General features: G+C 41.3%; 1 protein-coding gene across 1 annotated transcript in view; it reads right to left on the bottom strand.

The window, feature by feature from the left end:
• Positions 1-1,348: 1,348 nt before the first annotated feature.
• The window catches only part of actn1 (actinin, alpha 1), a 53,084-nt gene continuing 44,047 nt past the window's right edge, over positions 1,349-10,385 (bottom strand). The window contains 10 exon segments of the mRNA XM_080043035.1: positions 1,349-1,969; positions 2,293-2,343; positions 2,346-2,453; positions 3,429-3,509; positions 6,074-6,220; positions 7,594-7,773; positions 8,513-8,647; positions 9,099-9,281; positions 9,861-10,001; positions 10,221-10,329. Coding sequence (XP_079899161.1) covers positions 1,811-1,969; positions 2,293-2,343; positions 2,346-2,453; positions 3,429-3,509; positions 6,074-6,220; positions 7,594-7,773; positions 8,513-8,647; positions 9,099-9,281; positions 9,861-10,001; positions 10,221-10,329 — 1,294 coding nt within the window. The 3' untranslated portion in view covers positions 1,349-1,810.

Raw genomic sequence — 10,385 nt, 5'->3', positions numbered from 1 at the left:
TCACACAGACTGAGCAGTCTGTTGTTTAAATGTTACAAATTGAGCTAATAAACTGAACTTTTAATTTTTTTGCTGCAAAAGTTATCTCAGCTAATTTTTGTTATCTAATTTGATAATAAGGTGATTGTATGCAGAATGCTCATGCCAGAAACTCATACAGTGGTTTTGTACAGATAAATAAATAAATATTAGCAGGTTCTCAATAGTATTTAAATTTAGGGGAGGGGGGGGGGGGCGCGAAAAAAATTCTGTCCCCTAGGGGGGGCATGACAGAAAATAATTGAGAACCACTGCTCTACACTGACTACTTTCCTGATTGAAGGTGCACTGTGCAGTTTCAGGGTTGGGATTTGTTTAAATTTGCAGAGCCTGCGGTTAGTTTACAAAACATATTTTATCTGTTATTCTTTGTATTGAATACTTCTATAATCATAAATCAAAACAAAATTATTTTGAGGCGACTGAAACCAAACGTTAGAGTAGGACTATAATATGTATGTTTGTAAACAAAACTGTGGTCCCTGCTGCTGTAAACAACAACGGTGAAACAATTATTTTTCAGGCAGCTTTTCTAACGTCAAAAAGTGTTCCAGGGATCCTAATTTCCGGTTAGGAAAGTGTGTTTACTGAGTTATGAGAATATACCTTAGAAAATGTTTTCTTCTGACATTCTTACATAGTGCACCTTTAATATAATTATTTTGCTTACATGAAAGTGGATCAAAATCCGAAAAGGCAGAAATAACATTCATTTTTAAAGCAAAGAGAAGCAATGTGAATACAAACTTTCTAAACTTGAAACAGTTTCAAGGGCCTTCAGGTACAACCACTTAAATCTATTGCCCATTATTCTGATTACCGTTTCCTCATATATTGCAGTTAATATGTATTCTTTAAAAAATGTGAAGTTGTACAAACCGTAAGTATGTTGAGCTCTGGGGTGATCTCAAACGTTCGCTGGGGTTGTTGATCACAAATGAATCCAAACGTGTATTTCCCAGGTCACATGAAGGATTGTGTTTGCCATCTGCTTCGCTTAAGTGAATTGCTATCATTCAAGTTCACTGTAATAAACATCTGCAATTAAGTGCTTTTGTGACCATGATACGGTGCTTATAGTGTTTGGCAAACAAAGAGGGAAATTAACAATATAATATAGATAAGGATAAATTACTCATCTAAGTATAGAGGGGGCCTCGAAATGTAGTCTATTATTTGTGATATATAATGGGCTGAATAAAACTTGATTTGATCTGAAGTAAATGACTATTGACACAGGTAATCATCAATGTTATCCTTGTAAATCAACTGTAAACACTTCAGCAAACAGAGAATAAAGAAGAGAAAGTATAGCAATTTTTTCTTTATTACAATTTTTGTCTCTTATTTTCAATCAGGTGAAGAAAAATACCTTTTTTTTTGTTCAGTATAATAAAATATGTTAACTTTATTCATTTTATGAAGATAAAACAATGACAACAAGAAAATAAAAACAGGAAAAACAAACATTTCTTTTTTTTCTCTCTCCCTCTTTGTAAACCTGGAGAGCTGCTGCATTGCGCGGTAAAGCAAATACAACGGAGACGGAGACGACAGTGTGTGAGGGAGCTGTGGAGATTTGGGAGGAGGAGGAGGAGGAGGAGGAGGAGACAGAGGAGAGTGACAAAAACAAGATAAGGCCAGAGACGTACAAAAAATGAGCGTAGTAGGACAGGAGTGTGTGAGGGGTGAAGTGGGAGGACGTGGGCGTGGCGATCAGAGCAGGTTTTAGAGCTGGTGGTCCCAGAGTCAGGACAGACTGACAGAGTGTTCAGAGGTCGCTCTCTCCGTACAGAGCGGTAGAGAAAGACATGTAGTCCAGGGCCCCGGGCACGCCGTCCGGCCCCGTGTAGGGCGCCATGCGGGCAATGCAGTAGTCCGCCTGGTCCGGAGGCAGCTCTCGGCGCAGCTCGTCGGCTAAAATGTAGCTCTGTTTAGAAAATGAGAAAAAAAATGTATTACATTTACATTACAATACTTTTCTTTAATTATTTAATTTTCTTCTGTGGAGAAAATAAAAAGGAATTGTCTTCTTGAGATATTTAGTAAATGAACCCTAAATCACAAGATAACGTCATTAACCATTGTACTGCAGGCACAGCTTTTCTCGTCTTCCGTTGCCTACTTTCCTGCTTCCCTTTAAGGGTATCAAAACATTAAACCCTTGGCTAAAATGAACCGACCCAACATATTTTCTACTCTACGTCATTATTTCCCTATTTGAAATAATACCCAGAAGACACCAGGCCGTACCTTATCCCCTGCCAGGACCTTGAAGGAGGCCATGACTTGGTCGGCGGGTGTCCGGTGTCGGCCGTCTCGCGGGACATGAAGTCGATGAAGCCCTGGAAGGTGACTATGCCCATCCGGTTTGGATCCACTATGCTCATGATGCGGGAGAACTCGTTCTCTCCCTGGTGGCAACAGAAAAACACAACTGTGAGTGCTCAGACGCCACGGTTAAATTTCCTACGGCAAAACAACTCGGGATAACATTTTTTTTTCATCATTGCTCAGCTCAAATACTGTATATAACATTAGTGAATTGATTTGTGGTATTGCTGAGTGAAAATCTTTTGTTTGTATCACAATCAAATCTAATACATTCTGTTAATGGAGCTCTATGGCAAATCAAACATCTCTTTTGATCTAAAAAAAAATAAGATATACAAACATTCAAACAAAAATAAAATGAATAAATCTATCCATTACCATGTCCGACTGGTTTTTATTAAATCACACACACATACATGATCTCATACTTGAAGAGTGCTCGTGGCTTTACCAGGTTGTAACCAACGGAGATAAGGCAGGTTTTGAAGTCTTCAGCATCCATGATTCCTGTTTTCTTCTACAAGGTCAGCGATGGACAAACAGAGAGAGAGAGAGAGAGAGAGAGAGAGAGAGAGAGAGAGAGAGAGAGAGAGAGAGAGAGAGAGAGAGAGAGAGAGAGAGAGAGAGAGAGAGAGAGAGAGAGAGAGAGAGAGGAGAGAGAGAGAGAGAGAGAGAGAGAGAGAGAGAGAGAGAGAGAGAGAGAGAGAAGAGAGAGAGAGAGAGAGAGAGAGAGAGAGAGAGAGAGAGAGAGAGAGAGAGAGAGAGAGAGAGAGAGGACGTAGAGCGTAGTAGGCAGTGGGACAGTGGAGGAAAAGCATTGGAATAGTAAAAGGATGAACAAAGAGTAGAATTTAAGGATTAAAAAAAGCCACAACAATCCCACAATGTGGATGTTGCCAAGGTTTTGGGAAATCACCAAGGGAATTTAAGACAGGAGGGATAGATAGTAGCAGTAAAGGAGGGAGGGAGAGAAGGATAGAAAGTACAAAAGAAAACAAAAAAACAAAACAGTTAAACTTCTCACAGTGGCGGCGGTGCGGACCAGGGTCAAGTACCTGTGCATCGTTGGCGATATCGAAGCCCAGGCTGATCAGGCAGGCCTTGAACTCCTCCGCGCCCAGTGTGCCCGAGTGGTCCTGGGGTAGTGGGACAGCCAGTGCCAGGCGTCGGGCCATGCAGCAACACATACAGCGGGGGCAGTGATGGGGTGAATGGGTGGGATGGGTGAATGGGTGGGGTGGGTGGGAGGGTGGATGGTGATGTGTGTGGAGGGAGTGCACCATGCAGGGCACAGGGGGTGTGGGGTGAGGTGGGGGTGATAGGAGAAGGTTCATGCAGGAGATATAGAGAACAGAGAACACAGTGCATATTCATTAGGATTCTGGCAGGTGAAACACACGGTGGCAGCAGTGCTGTCTTGCTGGGGGAGTGGGGTAGAGGGGCAGAGGGGGGAGGGGCATTCAAAAGGCGTTAAAGTGCAGTGTGTGTGTGTGCAGGCAGGCTACTGTATGAGGCCTGGGCAGCTGAGGTTATTCATATCGTTCGATGACACGTGTACTCGACATCACAAAATATATGCTTTCTTCTTCCAAGCAAAATGATCTCTTTAGCATCAAGATGATTTGTTAAACACTGTTAACATTTACAATCATATTCATTTGACCATATACTCCATGGTACATTTATGTAAACACACAGACTTGGGCTGCAACTAGTGATTGTTTTATTGATCGTTTCTGATTATTTAATCAAAAAATCTATAAGTTATTGGCCTATAGAATGACAGTTCTAAAGGCCTAAGGCAACCACTTTAAAAGTCTTATTTTGTCTGAATATCGGCTGAAACTAAACATATTCAGTTTAATTTGATAGAAGAAAAGGAAAACAGAAAACCTTCATATTTGAGAAGCTGGAAATGATGAATTTCTGCCACCATTGCTTATAAAATTAACAAAATTAATAATGAATTATAAAAAAAAAATGGCAATACTTTTTCTATATTGGCAGCTAATCAATTGATACATTTATTTATTATTTATTTGGATTTTAGCCAAATAAATAATAAACAAAAACTAATGGAAAAACAGCAAATCATTACATCTGCGAAAAAAAGCAAAAATACATTAGAAAGAAAATACTTAGTTAATCTCCTCTATCAAACTAAAGTCAAAGTGGGGAAAAACTCTGTTGCTGAAGCTACATACACCTTTCGCACGGACATGACTGCAGATATCGTGGTGAGAGCCATCTAGACTTTCTTAGGGCTCCTCTCATCAGCGATAGGTATTGATTAACAATAGGGCGACTCTGGAAAAACGCATGAGGTAATGGTGGAGTCTGCAGGACATCTGGGGCCGAGGAGGAGAGCGAGCTAAATACAAACTCATCCATAATAGGTGTTGTTCCACACACACACATTGAGCTCAAGTGTAAACACTAAGAAATGTCCTTCAATGGGAAGATATTTTCCCAGCTAACTTATTTTCCATTCTACCTGCTCTGTATTCAATTTTCTAATTCAATGCAATGACATCAGTTTTAAATTTCATAATCAAAGGAATCAGCTGCTGGTGTATGAGGCCTGGAAGCACCCAGAGCCTTTTAAAGAAGAATGTTGGGTCACTGAACTGTGAATCCCTTTGGACAAAGCAGTAAAGGTCAATGCATAGCCTGATGCACTTAACACAAACTGTAGGCTACTCACACACACAAGGTTTGTTCAGGTTAAAGAATTGGGGTTAGCCACACCTCGGGCAGCATGACACGACAATACACAACTCTCTCTTACACACACACTCAGCAATTCAATATTTTCTCACCTCAACTTCTTTGCTTTGTTGATGTCTGAACATATGAAAAACAAACATGTGACTCCACATGCCAGAAATGTCAACCCCATCTTCTAAGCAGCTGTTTGACTATTGAGTATTAGCTTAGCACTCCTTAAGCTCACCTATAAACTGGCAGGCTCCAGAATGTCGCTGCTCCCAACAAGTAAACAGTGTGATCTGCCCTGCGTTCAAAATACTTTGGACTATACTGCATACTGCAGCTGTTCGTAAAAAGTAAGTAGTTTACATGCAGTAGGCACACAATTGGCACATAATTGGAAAGGACCAATTGGTTGTTTACATTTGGAGGCTCCGTCGATTTGACATAACTTCTGATGTGCAGAGGATTGAGGGTCAGAAAGAATCGCCAAAGAATTGCTGGTTTGCCAAATAAACTGTGAACTGACAGATGTGTGCTAGTACGACATTCGGGTACTTTTCTGCATACTACATTTGACCACATTGGAGCATCCTAAATCTTTTTCTGTCATAGTAAATAGCAGGGAAGTATGGGTATTCAAACGTACCCCTGGTCTGTACGCTAAATTAAACTCAGCTTAAGCAGAACTACCTGGATGGCTTTGTCTTTTTAACGTAACGGACAGATGCGATAGTGGAGTGCAATGGACCTTCTCCTCTAACCGTCAGCCGAAGGGCATAAAAAACAAATATACTTCTAAAAATATCGACCTATTCCTTATTCGAAAACACTTAATAACAGGAGCATTTGCCACACACTGTATCCAAACAGCTGACTGTAAATGAGTAGTGTACCACCTATGATGCCTCTCTCAGCCCATAGCTCTGTGTCTATACCGTGACTGTGGTTGGAGTCCTGTCCTCTTATGTACACAGTCTATGGTACTGACCCTGTCGAAGTGGTTGAAGGAAGCCCGGAACTCGTTGAGCTGCTCTTGGCTGATGCCTTTGGCGTCTCGCGTCAAGATCTGGTTCTCGATCTCGTTGATGGTGCGGGCGATGGTGGTGAGTAGCTGCTCCCAGCCCACACGGATGTGCTGCAGAGGAGAGAGGAGACACACAGGGGGAGGAGGTTCAAGGAAAGTTAAAAATTGATATTTTAAAGAGTTTCAGAGGCATTAGTTTGAGCTGAACTTTTGTAAATAAAATCGTTGTTTTAACCTGCGTGGAGGACAAAAGGACTAGGGTTATACCGTCCGCTTCAGGACAAAGCAGGCATCTTTGACATTTTTATCATATTCATCTTTGAGTCAAAATGTTGCAACATTTGAATATGTATGCTTTGTTTGTTTCTACAGACTTGCATCGGCTGTGCTCGTGTCTCAGATGGCAAAATACTTCAAAAGGGGAAAATGATTTACTGTTTATCAGTCAGATTCTTTGCACTTTAGCAAGGTATAAACCAGTTTGATCTAAATCAGTTATTCACCAGGGGGGGGTTACCTGGAAGCATTGTGCTAAGCAGCTCAAACAATTCGGAAAAAAAATTACATTAGGGATGAGAGGATATTTATGTCCATCCTGATATAAAAAAAGCACTCAACTGATTTTGGTGCATTTCTATCACTTGGATAATTGTGAATCAGGATAACTGAATATTTTCTCGGGGCCTACAGTAAATCGATTTCCTTTTTAGGCAGGTATTCTTTGAATCTGCTCGTGTCTTAAACAGAGGCTGATTCTAGACACACAAGCTACTATACCCGATAGTGTAGAAAAATGGGTCCGACTCAGTTGAGGTGCAGAATTTCAACGACGAGATTTATAGGAATCATTTTGGCCAGCTAAAATACGTCTTGGCAGGCAGTGGTTTAAAGGTTTTATCCAGCACTCGGCTGATGAGCCAAAAAAAAAAGAAAAAAGAGGTGAATTATGTTTAATGGAGACTGGATGGTAAAGTGCACCGTCAGTATTTCAACTCTCAAAGACTTTTCCTGCGGTTGTCCAAACATCCTGCCACCGATTGCTTTGTTCTTTGTGGCAAACCAAAACCATCTCAAACCAATACAAGAGGAAGAAAAGCAGAAAATGTGTCTACAGAGTCTACGAACAAGTCTAAACAGAACAGCTGCAATTTCGGTGAAAAGTGAAGGCGGAAACATCAACTGGATATTAAAGATGTAGTCAGGGATTCTGGAGAATGCTTGTTGTCAAACCTGTACATACTGTGTGTGTGAGCTGAAAATAAATGTAGTGTTAATACACAGCATAACCTCTGTAAATGTTTCTTTACCCCTGTGTTTATATACCCTTTTTTTACATACCAGTTTACAGTTTTCAGCCCACACAAATTACGGACAGGTATCGGATCATGAGGGGACATGCGAAAAGTGATTTTGACAACAAGAATTCTCCAAAAATAACTGACTCCACCTTTAATTGGATGAAGCAGAAAGGTCTTTTTTATTACCTCCATGGTGTAGTTGGTGTGCTTGTTGTCAAAGATGAGCGCCTCCTGTATGAGCTGGTGGTCTCCCTCGAGCTGGTCTATCTTTGGCTTGTAGTTGACGATGTTCTTCTCGTATTGGCGTAGGTGTGTCAGCTGGTCCTCCAGGGTGCCGTGCATCTCGATGGAGATACGGCCGATCTCCTACAGAGACAAATACAGGTTATGGGAGTCACACTGTTTAGAGGACCAAGGGACATGATATGAAGACAAACCGGCCCGGTATGTATCTCTTTACCACCCAATGCCATGTCACACAGACATATTCTCAACATGTTTAATTGCTATGTTTCACATTTAGATGCAGATCTTGCAATGCCACTTTTTCAGAAACTATTAGTGCACACTCACACTACGCCATCTGTACCGTGCCCAAGTACGTTTACCCCTAAAGTCTAGACCTTAATCCAGCAGCTGGATAGCTAAGTGGGTAACACTACTTAATTGTGTATAGATGACAGGGGTTCAATTCCCAAGTGCAGTCTGGGCCTTTAGGCAGGGACCCTTAATGCTATCTGCCTACCTTAAGTTGATAGTCGATTCAGATAGAAGCATCAGCTAAATAAAATAAAATAAAATATATAATAATGTTTTCACAGTGACAAAACTGCATTTTCTGTTCATTAACTCTTACCTTAAAAGAATTTCATGAAGCCACATACCACGGATGTGTGGAGCCAAAAGGTTTTACCATTTATTTTATTTTCCTTCACAGGAAGCGAGCAGTAAGTGAATAAAGACTTTAGGATTTAAAACCACACACGAACACACACACACACACACACACGTAATAACACACAGGCTGCAGTGACTGGTCACCACGCACCCAGGGCTCATTCTGAACTTGTAGCGTGGTCATCTCTGCTCACACTGACACACTGACCTCCATCTTGGTTTGGATCCATGGCCCGATGACGTTGGCCTGGTTGGCAAACTGTCGGCGCAGACGCTCGTTGTTCTGCTGTCGGGCGTGTTCCTCGATCAGAGCCTGGTCGCGCTGAGGCACCAGCTGCCTCACCTGAGAGACACAGAGGAGAGACACATGGGTTTGAATGCACTTTAATGGGATTCTAATCAAGGAGAACTTAACTTAAAGTAGCTACGAGGAACTTTGAAATATTTCTGAAACAGTCTTATTTTTCCTTGGATGATCATAAATGATATGTAACTGCAAACAAGACCATCAGCGCAAATAATGCTACTTTTATATAGTTTTTCTAAATGCCTTTGTCATGCTCACCCAACAACAGCTGGCATAGTTAAAACACTTCCACTTTTCTCCAAAGGAGGTGCAAGAATGAACTCAAACTGAAAGTTCCCCGGAGAACCTTTTAAACCCAACACTCATTCACTCAGCTGCTCAACACATCAAAGGACTGTGACTGTACTGATCTTCACAGTATATTTTTAAAGATTGGAAAACATCTTGAAGTGTATATATTTCCTTTGCTTGAATGATTTGGTCTTACCTTGTCCCATTTGGCGTTGATCTCCTGTGGGTTGATGGTGGTGTAAGGGTTGGTTCCGGCCATGTTCACGTGATAGGTCTGCACTATCTTGGAGATCTCATTGTGGATGCCCAGGATGGCCTGGCGCTCTTTGTCGGCCTCTGGCAGCGTGGCTTTGAACTGCTCGTGGGCCGAGCTTAATCCCTAAGACACACACAACACAAACAGATACATGAAATGGAATTCTAAACCACTACAACAATGAAGGCTTTCTTTTTAACTTAAAAAAAAGTGAAGAATTTAAATTCCTCTGTTTAACTTTAAGGTTCAAAAGCAATTGAAAATGAATGAATATTTGATATGTATACAGAGCTCAAGTGGGATAAAAGGTTTGTAAAAAAAAAAAAAAAAAAAAAAAAACATTTTTAAAAAAGTAGAATTTTTTTTTACTGTATAATGTTTTTATGGCAGTTTATAGAGAGGGGATGTTTGTGTCCTTAGGGTCACGAGTGTAACAAAAAAGTTAAGGGCAAATGTACAATAACGTAATTTTTTAAGTTATTTTAATCTATTTCTTAAATATAATTTTCTTGATCAGGAAATTCTAGAAAAAGAGACAACTAATTCAAAGCACATATAGTATTAGCATATTCCCCTTGAATTCCCAAGATGTCAATTTTTCCCAGCATTTTTAACATGCGTTACCCTAAACACTGTTTGTTAACATGTTACTACATTCCCCTACTCCCCCCTGTGAACCCTTCTATACAGTATGGTGCAGACCTGGATTTCCTCGATGGTGTGGACTATGAAGGTGTCCTGCAGGTCCTCCATGGCGCCCTCCATCCAGTTGTTGAACGGAGCCGCTCGTTTGGCAAACTCAAGGTACAGTTGGTCGATGGTTTCAAGCAGCTTCTCGGTTCTCTGTGGAGCATCAAATACAAGGTTACCACATGCAGGTCTTGTTGGGTGATATTCAACAATTCACAGAGGCACACAGGGATAACAAAGTGAGTGATTTGACTATTCTTTCATTAACTCGTTTTAATTCTCTTAGGGTCCCACCGGAGTCTCTCTCTCTCTATTCTCCCTCACTCCCTCTGTATCTCTCTCTCCCTCCCTCCCTCTCTCAGCCCATCTCACCTGCAAAGCCTCGCTGCGTTTCTGGGACATCGCTCCCAGTGCATCCCACTGGTCACAGATCCTCTGGCAGCGAGCGTTCACACTCGGGGAGTCATAGTAGTCCAGCTCACTGGAGCGCACACACACACACACACACACACACACACACCAGGGAACAAGAGATTT

The sequence above is a fragment of the Ammodytes marinus genome (assembly GCF_949987685.1).
Source record: "Ammodytes marinus genome assembly, chromosome: 15".
Lineage (NCBI taxonomy): Eukaryota > Metazoa > Chordata > Actinopteri > Uranoscopiformes > Ammodytidae > Ammodytes > Ammodytes marinus.
This window is presented reverse-complemented; position numbering and strand designations above follow the sequence as displayed.